Below are 16,954 nucleotides of genomic sequence, written 5' to 3' on the forward strand. Positions count from 1 at the left end.
AATCACTATTAAAGGTTTTAATCTTGGGATTATTAGGCTTATTCTTGTTTTAGTGACGTTTGCTATAACTGGCCAGCTAGCATGATGAATTGTGACTTGTATAAATAAGAGCACTAGCTCCCTGAATTTTTCATATCCATACATGTCAATAGTATCAACGGGATCAAAAGAAGCCTCAATGCAACCCGAAATTTAATTCGTGCCATAAGCAAGCAAAAATATGCAGTGTCATATACTTACAATTTCATAAGTTGTACATATCTTGTATATATTGTTCACTGTAAAAAATAGCAAGCAAAGATATGCAGTGTCATATCCTACAATATCATAAGTTGTACATTTCTTGTATATATTGTTCACTGTCAAAAATAGCAAGCTAAGATATGCAGTGTCATATACCTACAATATCATAAGTTGTACATATCTTGTATATATTGTTCATTGCAAAAAATAGCAAGCAAAGATATGCAGTGTCATATACCTACAATATCATAATTTGTACATATCTTGTATATTTTGTTCACTGTAAAAAATAGCAAGCAAAGATATGCAGTGTCATATACCTACAATATCATAAGTTGTACATATCTTGTATATATTGTTCACTGTAAAATATAGAAAAGACGGGAAAAAATGGTTTTCAAAATGTGAAAAGTGGTGAAACGATTAGGGGTTAAAGCCATTGTTGGGCCTGCTGGGTGGTTGTGGGCGGCGGTTAATGTTGTGGACGCTGTTAAATTGTGGGTTTTGTTGGTCGGGAGGAGTGTCAGGCGTGTCGAGGGTGTCGACTTCTGCTGGTCCTTGATCATGATCTCCAACATATTGTTGCATCACCAACACCGACGCCGTGGCAGCAAAGTCTGAAGATGCTAACAAATCTCCAATGGCACCAAGTTCCGGGCACTCACTCCAGTCCGTCAGTCCCGCCGTCAAAGGCGATACCATCCCTTGCCCTCTCCCAACAATGAAGAGATCGTGAACGTTGTCCATGGACCTAATTGCCGCCACCGTCTCCTCTCCGTTATTCACCACCTTCTCGGTGTAAACAACCGACTCTTCGTTGGCATTTTTCATTCTAAAATCATTGATCAACTCCTCGTCGAGCTGCTTCTCCCACCCTAAGTCCATCTCCACCGACAGTATCCTCGAATTGTTCCCGTTGCCATCCACATTACTAGTGGAAGTAGAAGCAGCTCTCTCCAGTCCAGCTTCCTCCCCTGGAACAAACCGCATGACGGTGAGGTTTATCCCGGGATGCTCCGACATCCTCCAGGCATAGGACAAGGCCTCTCTGTCGTCGGGTCCTCCAAAGAAGAGAATAACCACGTGATGCGAGATTTGATTTGCAGCAGCCAAGCGATTGGAGCCGTTGAGGCCTCTGTCCACAAGGATTCCAACGGAGCAAGGTGCATTTGTAAGCACGTTCTGGTTCATTGTCCGAAAAGCCGGGTTCATTGCCTCCATTCCCCCGTCCACAGTTTGCTGTTTGTGGAAAGGAATGATTAAGAAGGCGACGCGCTTGTCCTCGGCCAAGTTGCAGATGTCTTCGTGCATGGTGGAGTAGGGGGAAATGGCCGTGAGCGGCTGCACCGAAACACAGTTGCCCGGGGCATGCTGCTCGTAGTTTTCGAATGCGTTGATAATGTGATCCGACTGAGCTTGTGTTCTGTTGAGAGCAGGCCTCCCGGATTTTCTGGTGTTGTGGACAATGAGCATGGCGGAAGCGCGGCCGCTCAGCTCCACCAAGTGGAGAATGTAGACACAAAGCGGGGATCGTTTCGTCGGGTGGGAAGCTTCAAGGAGATTGATCATAGTTGGTACGTTTCGAGGAGTGTGGACGCAAACAAGTATTCGTAGCTCCGCATCTGGCTTCGACCTCTGAATGCTTCTTCGTTTGTAAGGTATAAACCTTCTGGCTGGCTTGTAGACGGTGGTCACGATTGGCGTAATGATTCCAGTCATGACAACCGCCACAATTACCATGATGGCAAACGCCTCGTCGTCTAAAACTTTTTGGTCTTTGCCGACATTCAAAACAATGAGCTCGACGAGGCCTTTGCAGTTCATGAGGAGCCCTAGAGTAAACCCTTCGTCGAACGGCATCTGGTAAAACAAGCAGACGATGACGGTGCCGGCTATTTTGCCGATGCACGCCAGGAATATGACGAGCAACAGAATCCCCCACGTGCCGGGGCCAGTAATGCTGGCTATATTGGTTCTGAGACCGCTGATTGCGAAGAAAAGAGGAAGCAGAAGCCCCGAGACAAAATCCTCAAGCTTCTCAATCAGCGTAGCTCCAAGAGGCCCATTGGGAATCACCAGCCCAAACACAAATGCACCGAAGACGGAGTGAGTCCCGATGGCATCCGTGACGAAGCCAGAGATCATGACGCCGGTGAGGATGAGGCAGATGTAGAACTCACTGAAGGTCTCTCCTTCGGGGGTTCTTCGAATGAGCCAACAAATGGCAGGGCGGACAATGAAGATACAAACTAGAACAAAGGCCCCGCTGGACAGGACGACGTAGAGGGAAGCCAAGGAAGTGGAGTCATTTTCGGCCAGGGCAATGGCAAGAGCCAAGAGAGCCCAAGCGCACATGTCGTTGACAAGAGCGGAGGAGAGGGCAATCCTGCCAATCTCAGTGTTGATGAGTTTGAGCTCAGCCAGGACACGGGCCAGGACAGGAAAAGCGGTGACGGAGAGGGCAACGCCAAGGAAGAGGATAAAAGTGCCTTGGTTCATGGATTGTTCCCGCTTGTGGAGAAGGAAGGAGAAGGCGGCGCCGATGAGAAAGGGAAGGATCATACCGGAAATGGCAATGACAACAGCCCTTTTCCCCATTCGACGAATCACTGAAATGTCCATTTCCAATCCGACGAGGAAGAGAAAGTAGAGGAGACCCACGTTTGCCATTGTCTCCAACACCATCACACTTCTTAGAGGGAAGATTGTGTTGGCGAATTTATCACTCTTTCCAAGCACCGATGGCCCTAATAATACTCCACCCTACAATTACAACATTTAAATTGTTGATTGATTAGTTAAAACCATACATGCATGCATGCAGATTGAAACGATTAAATTCATAATCTAGATAAAAAGGACATTTATCTAGCCGGATGTTAATTGATATATAAATTTCCTCGTACGTCCGTACGCATGTACATACATACCAGGATTTCTGAGATAACGCGAGGTTGGCGAAAGGGTTTGAGAATGAGAACGAGAATTCGAGTGGTAACGACCACCATTGTTAATTGCAAGATGAAGAGCGGGAGGGAGTAATCTAAAGGATTGTCGCCCTGCCATATACCGTTAGTAGTGATCATGGTTGGAGCGTAACATACTATTGAACCATCTGATGAATTATTCGTCGCACCGGTTGCTGCAGCCACTGCCGCCGCCATCTTTTAATCTCCTACCACTTTTCCTCCAATATATTTACCACAACCACCGATGCAACCACAACCGCGATAACAATTTGAGGTACCTAGCTAGTTTCTCCAATTCCTCCTACTCTTTTCTTCAATTTGTGTCATGAAATTTCATCACTATTTCCATCGTTTCTTTTCCTTGGTTACAAGATAGGACATGAGATTACAGAAATTACGAAAAATTGTTTTAGGAAAATGATGATGGAATAGGAGGGGAGGAGGAGGTAAATCCAGGAAATTTTTTGATGGTTGACCGCCCCATTTGGGTTATTTCTTGTCTGTGGCCTGTGGTTTACAGTTTGGTAGCTTGACTATTTTAAGAATTGCATATATCATTATCCAAACGACACGATCATGTATTTGGGGACACTACAAGAAAATGTACCTATAGGGCACCATTTTAAGGGCACCATTCTTCATCAGTGGCTTTGTAAATTGGACTATCACCGTTGTCAAAATTTGGTGTCTTTAACTTGCCTGACACCAATTATGGTGGGTTTAACCTTTGTAAACACCACTCATTAGCATCAAACTATAAAATTTTTGACACCAAAGACTTTTTACATGTTTTTTCAACTTTGGGACCTGTTTTTTTATTTCTTTTTCAGTCTTCTTCTCCTATTTTTCTGTCAAAGATATTTTTTTTTTCATTTAATAATCATATTCTACAGTACTTTCACCCCCATATAAATGTGAAGTTAGACAACCCTAATTTTCAACCCAGTCGATCTCTCTCTCTCTCTCTCTCCCCTCCCTGAGCTCAACTACTTGCCTCCTCCCTAACCCTAGCTTCCTAACCCTTTCGATGGGATCAACGGCTCAGCGTGGGATTTGGTAAAGGGAAGGCATGCGGCTTATAGAGAGGAGGAGAGACAGAGGATGAGGGGGAGAGAAAGAGAGAAAGGGATTCAATGAAGGGAAGGCATGCGGCTTGTAGAGAGGAGGGAGGGAGGGAGGGAGGGCGGAGAAGACATAAAGCAACTACAACAAGTTCATGGACAGGGTCACAGCAATGAAGACCCCTCGGCAATAGATTCAAGTCAATTTGTGTAAAGTCATGGCCTTCAACCCTCATCAAAGCTTCCCTTTTAGCCCTTCTCCAGGTTATTTTTTATTTATATTATTCAATTTATTTCTATTTTTTGTGGTTGAATTCGGCTTCTGGGATTGAGAAATTCTTCGATTCGAAGTTTGAATTCTTCAATTTTGATTTATGGAGGCAATTTTAATTTTCGATTATTAAAAAAATTAAAATTAAAGCCTCATGCTTTCAGTATTTGTATTGAAATCAACAACCGAACATAGAAAGATTCCACTTATGCTCTCGTAAATGGACCTAGTTGCCTACTTGCTTTGTGGGTTGGAAATGTGGCTGCAATGATTGAATGAGTATGGGTGCATGTGGGTGGAAATGCATGTGCAATGAATATGTGGCTGCATGTGCATTAAAGTTGTGTTAGGTGATGGGTGCATGTTAAGTGATAAGTGATAAGTGATGATGATAAGTGATAAGTGATAAGTGATTATGATAAATGATATGATAAGTGATAAGTGATAAGTGATAAGTGATATGATATGTGGTTATGATATGTGATAAGTAATGAGTGGTGATAATAAGTAATGATATGTGGGAGTGTGGCTGAAATGAAGGAGTGGAATGTTGGAATGTTATGCACGGCTAAGGAAATTGGAAAGGTTTAAATGTCCTAAAACTAAAGGAAACAAGGTTCCAACACTTTGGTCTTCAATTAGGTCTTCAATTTCGTCCAACACTTTGGCGCCAAGCATAAGTTATCCATCCTTAGCCCAAAAGTGCTCCAAAAGTCTCCAAAATGCATCTTTTTGCTCCTTTAGCCCTTTGGACCTACAAACACACGAAAATAGCTTAAAGGACTAAAATAACTAAAGAAACATAACGTAAATGCACGAGAACAAGCCATTTAAGTCGCATGAATATGCTCCTATCAAATACCCCCACACTTATCTTTTGCTAGTCCTCGAGCAAAACAAAACAACAAAAGAACACGAAACTAGACAAAACGAACAAAACACAACCTACACCTTCCAACAATCGTCTCACGGATTTCCAATGCTCATGACAAGTTAAAAATCATTATTCCCACAGATTTTAGCCATCTTTACACTTAAGTACATTCTTAATCATAGTCACCACATACTAGTTCACAATTCAGCATTTAAAACACATTTCGAATGTAGTAACATGCCTTAGAGAATTTCCTCAATTCCTTACTAGAATGCACTCTATTTTCACACAGATTTTCTGACTACACACCCTACACTAGTTATATGTGAGAGATTGATGTAAACATAAAAGACTAGTATCTCACATATACAAAGAAAGCATTTTCTGGATTTACGATAATGACATGAATATGATCTCATGAATGAAATGCTACTGCTTAGAATGAGAACCAGTGATTCCATAAGCTCATATCAATTCCAAACTCCACATATTGAATACATAACATCAAGATAGAAGTTGAGGGTTGTAACGGGGCTAAGGGTAATGGTTTAACAAAAAAAGGTAAAGTAAAACAAAGGTTCTTAAAGTAATAGGAAGCGAAGTAATGAAATTGACACTTAAACTCACTTTTAATGGCAGAAATCAACTTTTAAACACAAGGGAAGATTCATGCAACAACTAGGGTCAAATTCACTCTTTTGGACCCTTCCTTCAAAAACCAATGCTTGTGAGATCATTCTCACTTATTTTTCAACTCTTTTTCTTTCTTTTCAACACTTTTCTATTTTCTTTTTATTTTTCCACGAATTTTTTTTTTTTTCTTTATTTCATTCTTTGGCCGTGCCCTATTATCTTCCCCCACACTTATTTTCTGCAATATATTGATCAAAAGGAGTTCATTCTAAGTCATGCTTCACTATACTTCAAGAACAAGGGTATGGGAAAGTCCTACTCTAAGCTAGGTAACGGGTGATGTGGTTAACAAAGAAAATAGGCTGAAAAAGGCTAAAAAGGGTTAAAACTTACAACAAATAAGAAATATGAAAAGGGATAGGCTTTTTGGCTTTGGCTTGACTAACAACTTCATCTTATTGTATGTTATGCAAACAATATCATGCTTTGAATGAAACGGAATAATGATACAATTGCATTCTAAGTAGCAACCAAGCAAGGAATAATGAGATCATGCAACAACTTTAGAAAACAAAGAATCACAGAAAATAACTCTCCAAAGAAGGTAATAGCTCGAGTCTCACAGGGTTGTAGCGTTTGTTTGAGTTCCTTCCTTCAAGCATGTTACAACAACGAATTTTTCTTTTATGATTGCATGTGAAGTCATACATTATAACCATAACCAAGCATATACCAAGAGTAAATCAAACTTTTCTCTATGTTTATAACTCTTTTTAACAGTCATGCAATTACAAACCAAATCCTTATCATTGTGTTGGAAGGTACCCTAAGACACAAACACACAAAAACTACTCAAAACACTCTTTTTAGGTTTTTCAAAACATGGTTTTCAAATTTTTATGTGATTTTCGGAGTTATAAAAACAAAACATAATAAAACACTCTAAAACAACTTAAAAACACCTTAAAACAACAAGGAACAACATTTGAAGTTATGGGTGATAAAATCCCACGAATTTGCATCAAATATACTTAGTTACCCCCCCACACTTAAATCAAACATTGTCCTCAATGTTTTAAGCATAGATTCACACAAAACATAAGTAAACACATAAAAAGCACTTAAACATACTAAACATGGCAGAATGTAATTAACAAAGAGAAGAGTTTAGAGACGCAAATCTGGTTATGGAGTGTAAATTCCCTCTTCTCCTTGGTGATTGCATTGAGGCTTGATCTTGATGATTCCACAGGCTCATTCTTGAACTGGTTTCCTCCCATCGTTGATTTTCCTTTGTGCTACTCTTGAACTGGGCAGCAGGATTCTTTTGGTCTCCCCCGAAGGTCTGAGCTCACCCCTTTTATCTGTTTCTTTGTTCAATCTTTGCAGAAGTGGTCCCTTCTCTGGAAGTGTATCAACCGTTGAAGATGACTACTCGAGAGCAACGCTAGGTAAGCAATCAGGAATAGATTCCAGGCAGTCGGATCCAGATCGGAAGACTGACTCCAAATGTCGGCTGATTGCTTCTTTCACTTTGCCATGCGAGTAATATCAAGGGCAAAGGAAAAGATAGGGAAAGAGCATGATATGAGATATTTTTGCTTTAGACCTTGATGATATGAGATACCTTTGCTTTTGAAGAAGCGGTGAATGAATCAGCACATGCTTCAATTTACCATTTCCTCCTGGGTCATCTATACTCCAGGCATCTGGTATCATCTTTGGGGAAGAAGAAAAAATTGAGTATTTCGAAAGGCTTTGCTGGGAGTGCGCCCTCAGAGGTGAGGAAGAGTTGGGCATTTTCTTCAGGTCTGCCTTGCCATAAAAGATGAAGGTCGACATATATAGAGATAATATCAAGTGGTGGTACTGTTCTTTTACCCTTGTCGACAAACGTTTTGATCCCGCAAATCCGGCTTTTTGAAATAGTGGCGCCTCTTCGATTTCTAAACGACGCCCCTTCGCTTTCTGAACGACACGTAGTAGTGCGGATGCGGCTCCTTTTGACAAAGCTGCACGCGTTTTCTGAAAAGCAGAGAAAGCGTCGCCGAACTTTGCGCTTGTCGGCTAAAGATGTGTAGTTGCGATGATGGCCTCCACGTGTTTTCGACTTTGTCAGATATCTTTTGACAAAGTTGAACGCGTTTTCTGAAAAGCCGCGAACGCGTCGCCGAACTTCACGCAGGAAAATCCGGATTTTTGAATCAGTGGTCGTGTCGCCTTGGCTTTTTATAGCGGTATCGATCACCACCAACATTCACACTCTGAAGATTGCCCATTCTTGAAAAAAATTTCTCCGGCCCTTCGAGATTTTTCCACATCCAAACCACCTCTTTTAACATTTTTGAAAAATGGCAAACCCATCTAACCTTTGCTTGGATTTAAGTCTCAGCAGCGATCCGAGTGCACTGCGTCAGGTAAATGTATGGTGCCCTTCTTTCTTATCTTCTAACGGTCCTCTTACAGGTGAAGACTCCATGATGAAGGACGCACAAACAACTACGATAGTAGCTAGGAACCTCCTTACTCCTGAAGATAGTCGGCTGCTTTCAGGACGGTCCGATGAGGTGGCCGTTCAAGAGTCCCTCGCTCTCAGCGTTCAGTGTGCAGGCTCTGTGTCCAACATAGGCCAACGCCTACTTGCTCGCTCCCGCCAAGTGGAATCATTGATGGCGGAGGTGGAAAGTCTTAAGCACAAGATCAAACAGCTTAAGCACGAGAATCGGAGTTTGCATGTGCTTGCAAATAACTATTCGACCAGCATGAAGAGGAAGCTTGATGAGCTGCAAGAATCCAACGGTCGAATTCAAAGTGACCGTCAAAGGTTTGCAGCTTACTTCCAGAGGCACTTTTTTCCTGGCTCATCCAGCGTTCCACCAAGTTTTAAGGCCTCTTCTTTCTTGCCTCCCGCTCCGATGCCTCCCGTTCCGATGCCTCCCGCTTCTAGAGTTTTGCCCAGTAATGGGGCTTCAAGCAAACGACCTTTGTGAAAGTTACATTCTGCCATTTTTTTTTTTTTTTTTTTTTTTTTTTTACTAAACATGCTTTGTTTTTATTCAGTGCATTGGGTTGCCTCCCAAGTAGCGCTTTCTTTTACGTCTTGCAGCCGGACGAAGAACCCAATCACTCCAGGATATGTTCACGAATCGGATGAGAACTCCGAGTCATAAACTAGTACCTAAAACAAGAAACAAAACAAGATTAAGAATCTGGAATAAAATAAAAACAAACGAAAATAAAACAATCCAAGGGATTAGCAAAGTTGCCAATCCCCGGCAACGGCGCCAAAATTTGATGCGAGATTTATACGCACACAAATTAAACCCCCTTTTTGTCAATTGTAGTATAAGTATAAGTAGGGATCGTTCTGGACTGGGGATTAGGAGGGATTGTTAATCACTTGGATTTGACTCAAAAAACGTAAAAACAAAGTTAAAAACGTTCACAAAGACTCAAAGGACTCAAAACAAGTTCAAAAGACTCAAAACTGCCTAAAAACACTAACTAGGCAGTTTCTGACCTTAAACCCAATGTTGGACGAATTTAAGATTATGGTTTGATTCAAACGTAAAAACACAATATAAAACACTAAACTAGACTCAAAGAATGTAAAACTAAACACTTAAAACACTAAAACAAACCAAAAGACTCAAAACAGCACCAAAACACTCAAAACTGCCTTAAAAACACAATCTGGGCAGTTTTGAGCACTTTGACTACTTTGGACGAAATTGGGTAATAAATTGATTCAAAACACTTAAAAGCACAAACTAAATTGATTTCTAACTAATTTGACATTAAAGTAAAGGGGGATTTAGGTTTATATGAACTTGAATTAAATGAACAAATTGCAATTAAAACAGAATGTAAATATGAAATTGATGAAATGGAATGAATGGATGCTAGCCAAGGGGTTCATCTCCACACATGTTACACTTGCATAATAAAATGATTTCCAATTGCATTTCAATAAACCATGAATCTCAACACCCCGGGTTAATTAGGTCCGCTTAAATTAACCGTCAAGTTCTCCTTAAGTTAATGAATTGGATGGGTTAGCGTAACGCAATCCACAACATTCTCCAAAAGTCCTTTACGTGAACAGCACAATAAAGATACAATCAAAGATCATTAAGCATCATGAAAATTATAAGTATTGACGAGGCATTCGTTACTATGGAATACGCATGAAACTTATGCCAAGAATTCGTTTAACGCGATTGTTTATAAGCAACCTCCACTACTTGTGAATATAAGTTCGTAACTATTAGGTGAAACTCACTTATATTCTAGCGTCATATTCATGCATGAAAATTAAGCGTGCACTCTCAATAAACATACATAAATCAGTTATCAATCAAACAGTTAAACAAATTGAATCCACAACTTATGAAATGCAATTAGAAGTAATCAAATCAAAATGCAAGCATAAACATATATTTCGAATCACCCCCTAGCTAAAGGGGGTTTAGTTCCTCATGCGTACAAAACAAAGAGAATCAAAGAAACACCTAAACATTCCAACAACTCAAACTTGAATTGTATGAACGTTTAGGCACTCTTCTCTTCCATTACATTCGTACAAAACAAAGAGTATTGAAATTAAACATTGAAATCAAAGAAACACCTAAACATTCCAACAACTCAAACTTGAATTGTATGAACGTTTAGGCCCTCTTCTCTTCCTCTTCGTTGTGGCACAAGGTCTAAGGATAGTTTGATGGTGTGAATGGTTTGGGGAGTGGTGTTTGGATTAATAGGGAAGTGATGGAATGGTGCCTTAAGGCACGGCACCAAGGGATGGTTTTTGGTGGTGTTTCTGAATATGGGAGAGTGAATGGAATGGGTGAATTTCTGGCACAAAGGCCTTATTTCTGTGGTGAATGGATCCCCCCTTCTTGTGGCTGCAATGAAGGTTTATTTATAGGTGAAATGGGGGGAACATGACAGCTAGGAACTTAGTGGAAATCTGGAATGGTGATGGGAGATGCATGTGGCTGATTTATGCATGTGATTAAAGGGTGCGAATGCATGTGCAAGGGCAGAAATGAAAGGGAATGCACGGCATGGTTGGAGTGTGCAAGGGAATGTGCTGAAAATGCATGTGCAAGCATGTGAATTAAAGCTAGGGTGAATGATTATGAATGCATGTGGAATGTGGCTGGAATGAAGTGTGTATGCACGGCAGTGATGGGTATTTTCTGCAATGGTTGCAATGATGAAATGGATGGGAGTGCATGTGATTAAATTAGCATGTGGAATGGCAGGAAATGCACGTGTTTTGGACGGCACAAGGGTGGAAAATGAATGTGTGGCTGGAATGAATGTGTTTGCATGTGTTGAATGGTGATTTAAAGAATAGGAATGCATGTGCAAATGCATGTGGAATGTGGCTTAATGATGAAGGTGTAATCTGGAAATGCAAGGTGAAATGAAGTGGAATGACAATGGCATGTGGAATGGGATGCACGGCAATGATGATTTCTGGTGGTGAATGGGTGTATGTTTGAATGGTTAAAGTGCATGTGGGTTGGAAATGTGGCTGCAATGATTGAATGATTATGGGTGCATGTGGGTGGAAATGCATGTGCAATGAATATGTGGCTGCATGTGCATTAAAGGTGTTGTGTTAGGTGATGGGTGCATGTTAAGTGATAAGTGATAAGTGATGATGATAAGTGATAAGTGATAAGTGATGATGATAAGTGATAAGTGATTATGATAAATGATATGATAAGTGATGATGATAAGTGATAAGTGATAAGTGATAAGTGATATGATATGTGGTTATGATATGTGATAAGTGGTGATGATAAGTAATGAGTGGTGATGATAAGTAATGATATGTGGGAGTGTGGCTGAAATGAAGGAGTGGAATGTTGGAATGTTATGCACGGCTAGGGAAATTGGAAAGGTTTAAATGTCCTAAAACTAAAGGAAACAAGGTTCCAACACTTTGGTCTTCAATTAGGTCTTCAATTTCGTCCAACACTTTGGCGCCAAGCATAAAAATTAAACCCTCTTTTTGTCAATTGTAGTAAGTATGTAAGTAGGGATCGTTCTAGACCGGGGATTAGGAGGGATTGTTAACCACTTGGATTTGACTCAAAAACGTAAAATAACAATATGAAACACTATACTAGACTCAAAGAATGCAAAACTAAACTTTAAAACACTAAAACAAACCAAAAGACTCAAACAACACCCAAAACACTCAAAACTGCCTTAAAAACACAATCTGGGCAGTTTTGAGCACTTTGACTACTTTGGACGAAATTGGGTAATAAATTGATTCAAAACACTTAAAAGCACAAACTAAATTGATTTCTAACTAATTTGACATTAAAGTAAAGGGGGATTTAGGTTTATACGAAATTAAATAAAATGTACAGATTCGAATTAAAACAGATAGTATATATGAATGTGATGAAATGGAATGAATGGATGCTAGCCAAGGGGTTCATCTCCACACATGTTACACTTGCATAATAAAATGATTTCCAATTGCATTTCAATAAACCATGAATTCTCAACACCCCAAGTTAACCGTGATGCACTAATTAACCTTCAAATCTTCCTAACGTTATTGAATTGGATGGGTTAGCGCATACAACAATTCAAAACATTCCCCACAAGTCCCCTACATGATTGCATAATAGAGATACAAGCAAGAATCATTACGCTCTATGAAAATTATAAGTGTTGACGAGGCATTCGTTACTATGGAATACGCATGAAACTTATGCCAAGAATTCGTTTAACGCGATTGTTTATAAGCAACCTCCACTACTTGTGAATATAAGTTCGTAACTATTAGGTGAAACTCACTTATATTCTAGCGTCATATTCATGCATGAAAATTAAGCGCGCATTCTCAATAAACATACATAAATAAGTTATCAATCAAACGGTTAAACAAATTGAATCCACAACTTATGAAACGCAATTAGAAGTAATCAAATCAAAATGCAAGCATAAACATATATTTCGAATCACCCCCTAGCTAAAGGGGGTTTAGTTCCTCATGCGTACAAAACAAAGAGAATCAAAGAAACTCCTAAACATTCCAACAACTCAAACTTGAATTGTATGAACGTTTAGGCACTCTTCTCTTCCATTACATTCGTACAAAACAAAGAGTATTGAAATTAAACATTGAAATCAAAGAAACACCTAAACATTCCAACAACTCAAACTTGAATTGTATGAACGTTTAGGCCCTCTTCTCTTCCTCTTCGTTGTGGCACAAGGTCTAAGGATAGTTTGATGGTGTGAATGGTTTAGGGAGTGGTGTTTGGATTAATAGGGAAGTGATGGAATGGTGCCTTAAGGCACGGCACCAAGGGATGGTTTTTGGTGGTGTTTCTGAATATGGGAGAGTGAATGGAATGGGTGAATTTCTGGCACAAAGGCCTTATTTCTGTGGTGAATGGATCCCCCCTCCTTGTGGCTGCAATGAAGGTTTATTTATAGGTGAAATGGGGGGAACATGACAGCTAGGAACTTAGTGGAAATCTGGAATGGTGATGGGAGATGCATGTGGCTGATTTATGCATGTGATTAAAGGGTGGGAATGCATGTGCAAGGGCAGAAATGAAAGGGAATGCACGGCATGGTTGGAGTGTGCAAGGGAATGTGCTGAAAATGCATGTGCAAGCATGTGAATTAAAGCTAGGGTGAATGATTATGAATGCATGTGGAATGTGGCTGGAATGAAGTGTGTATGCACGGCAATGATGGGTATTTTCTGCAATGGTTGCAATGATGAAATGGATGGGAGTGCATGTGATTAAATTAGCATGTGGAATGGCAGGAAATGCAAGTGTTTTGGACGGCACAAGGGTGGATGATAGGAGCATATTCATGCGATTTAAATGGCTTGTTCTCGTGCATTTACGTTATGTTTCTTTAGTTATTTTAGTCCTTTAAGCTATTTTCGTGTGTTTGTAGGTCCAAAGGGCTAAAGGAGCAAAAAGATGCATTTTGGAGACTTTTGGAGCACTTTTGGGCTAAGGATGGATAGCTTATGCTTGGCGCCAAAGTGTTGGACGAAATTGAAGACCTAATTGAAGACCAAAGTGTTTCAACCTTGTTCCCTTTAGTTTTAGGACATTTAAACCTTTCCAATTTCCTTAGCCGTGCATAACATTCCAACATTCCACTCCTTCATTTCAGCCACACTCCCACATATCATTACTTATCATCACCACTTATCACTTATCATAACCACATAACATATCATCATCACTTATCACTTATCACCTAACACAACACCTTTAATTCACATGCATACCTATTCTTTAAATCAGCCACATGCATTCATATTCACCATCATTGCCGTGCATCCCATTCCACTTTCCAGCCATTCCACATGCCATTGTCATTCCACTTCATTTCACCTTGCATTTCCAGATTGTCCCCTTGCACATGCAGCCACATATTCATTGCACATGCATTTCCACCCACATGCACCCATAATCATTCAACAACAACCCATGCCGTGCTTCCCCCTTTGTTCCAGCCACCCCACATGTCCCTTTAATCATTCAAACATGCACACTCCCATTAATTAAACCATTCAGCCACATTTACACCAACAACAAGCCTTTGCCGTGCATTACTCCATCTCATTTCCAGTTTTGCACATGCATTCACTTAACCTAGCTGTCATGTTTCCCCTTTCATCATTCCCTCACATTCTTTAATCCATTCAGCCACATGCACATTCAAACAAACACAACACCCATGCTGTGCATTCCCTTTCATTTCTGTCAAAGCACATGCATTTCCACCCTTTAATCACATGCATAAATCAGCCACATGCATCTCCCATCACCATTCCAGATTTCCACCACCCTCCTAGCTGTCATGTTCCCCCCATTTCACCTATAAATAAACCTTCATTGCAGCCACAAATGGGGGGATCCATTCACCACAGAAATAAGGCCTTTGTGCCAGAAATTCACCCATTCCATTCACTCTTCCATATTCAGAAAATCACCCATTCACACATCAAAACTACCCTTTGGCCGTGAGTTTCCCTATCAATCCAAACACCATCACTTCCTTCACCATTCCACAAAACCTATCATTCTACATCATCCATAATCCCTGATGCGAGTTTTATACGCACACAAATTAAACCCTCTTTTCGTCAAATTGTAGTATATGTATAAGTAGGGATCGTTCTGGACCGGGGATTAGGAGGGATTGTTAACCACTTGGATTTGACTCAAAAACGTAAAATAACAATATGAAACACTATACTAGACTCAAAGAATGCAAAACTAAACTTTAAAACACTAAAACAAACCAAAAGACTCAAACATCACCCAAAACACTCAAAACTGCCTTAAAATCACTTTCTGGGCAGTTTTGAGCACTTTGGTGAATTTGGACGAAATTGGGAAATAAAATGAATCAAAACACTCATAAACACAAACTAAATGTATTTCTAACTAATCTAACACTTTAAAATAAATGGGGGATTGGTTTTGGATGAAATTAAACTAAAATAGAAACTTGGAAACAAAACAGATTGTACAAACGAAATTTATGGAATAGAATGAAGAAAAACTAGTTAGAGGGTTCCTTATCCACACATGAACATAAGCATATAATTTGACTCCCAGTTATGACTTCAACAAACGATGAATGACAATGCTCCAAGTTAATTAGGTCCGCTTAAACTAACTTTCAGATTTCCCTAGATTCATTGGATTGAATGGGATACGCATTACAACCAAATTATTCTTAATCAAAGTCCCTAACCATGGAATACGCATGATAGAGACATTCAACAAAGATCATTAAGTTCAACGGAAATCATAAACATCGACTAGGCATTCATAACTATGGAATACGCATGTTAATCCCGCCTAGGGTTTACTAAACACAATCGTGACTAGCGATCTTTACTACTCATGAATATAAGTTCATAACGATTAGGTGAAATTCCCTTATATCCTAGCATCAAGTTTAGGCATGCAAATTAAGTGTCGACCCTCAACCCACATACATAAACAAGTTCTTAATCAAAACAGAAAAGTAACCCACATCTAAAGTTCGTGAATTCATAACTGGAGTAAATCAAATCATAACCAACATATGTAAATAGCTTCAAATTCACCTCTAACTAAAAGAAGAAATTAGTTCCACATGTTTAACATAATTGAACAACAAGTTAAATTAAACATGAAAACATAAACAAGTTAATAAACTAGACAGAAAGTAAATATGAAATTGAAATAGAATGAATGGAATTGAAATGGATGAATGCTAGCTAAGGGGTTCATCTCACACATGTTACACTTGCATAATAAAATGATTTCCAATTGCATTTCAATAAACCATGAAACTCAACGCCCCGGGTCAATTAGGTCCGCTTAAATTAACCGTCAAGTTTTCCTTAAGTTAATGAATTGGATGGGTTAGCGCAACGCAATTCACAACATTCTCCAAAAGTCCTTTACGTGAAAAGCACAATAAAGATACAATCAAAGATCATTAAGCATCATGAAAACTATAAGTGTTGACGAAGCATTCGTTACTATGGAATACGCATGAAACTTATGCTAAGAATTCGTTTAACGCGATTGTTTATAAGCAACCTCCACTACTTGTGAATATAAGTTCGTAACTATTAGGTGAAACTCACTTATATTCTAGCGTCATATTCATGCATGAAAATTAAGTGTGCACTCTCAATAAACATACATAAATAAGTTATCAATCAAACGGTTAAACAAATTGAATCCACAACTTATGAAACGCAATTAGAAGTAATCAAATCAAAATGCAAGCATAAACATATATTCGAATCACCCCCTAGCTAAAGGGGATTTTAGTTCCTCATGGTACAAAACAAAGAGAAATCAAAGAAACACCTAAACATTCCAACAAC

The 16,954-nt window shown here is 39.6% G+C and overlaps 1 protein-coding gene across 1 annotated transcript; it reads right to left on the reverse strand.

The window, feature by feature from the left end:
- Nucleotides 1-560: 560 nt before the first annotated feature.
- LOC137719548 (cation/H(+) antiporter 15) lies at nucleotides 561-3,554 on the reverse strand. Its single transcript, XM_068458585.1, has 2 exons — nucleotides 3,174-3,554; nucleotides 561-3,006 (listed from the first exon to the last, which is right to left on the reverse strand). Exons 1-2 carry the CDS (start codon nucleotides 3,405-3,407, stop codon nucleotides 667-669), a joined length of 2,574 nt encoding a protein of 857 aa, XP_068314686.1. The 5' UTR covers nucleotides 3,408-3,554; the 3' UTR covers nucleotides 561-666.
- Nucleotides 3,555-16,954: the final 13,400 nt, after the last annotated feature.

Source organism: Pyrus communis, chromosome 16 (assembly GCF_963583255.1).
Source record: "Pyrus communis chromosome 16, drPyrComm1.1, whole genome shotgun sequence".
NCBI lineage: Eukaryota > Viridiplantae > Streptophyta > Magnoliopsida > Rosales > Rosaceae > Pyrus > Pyrus communis.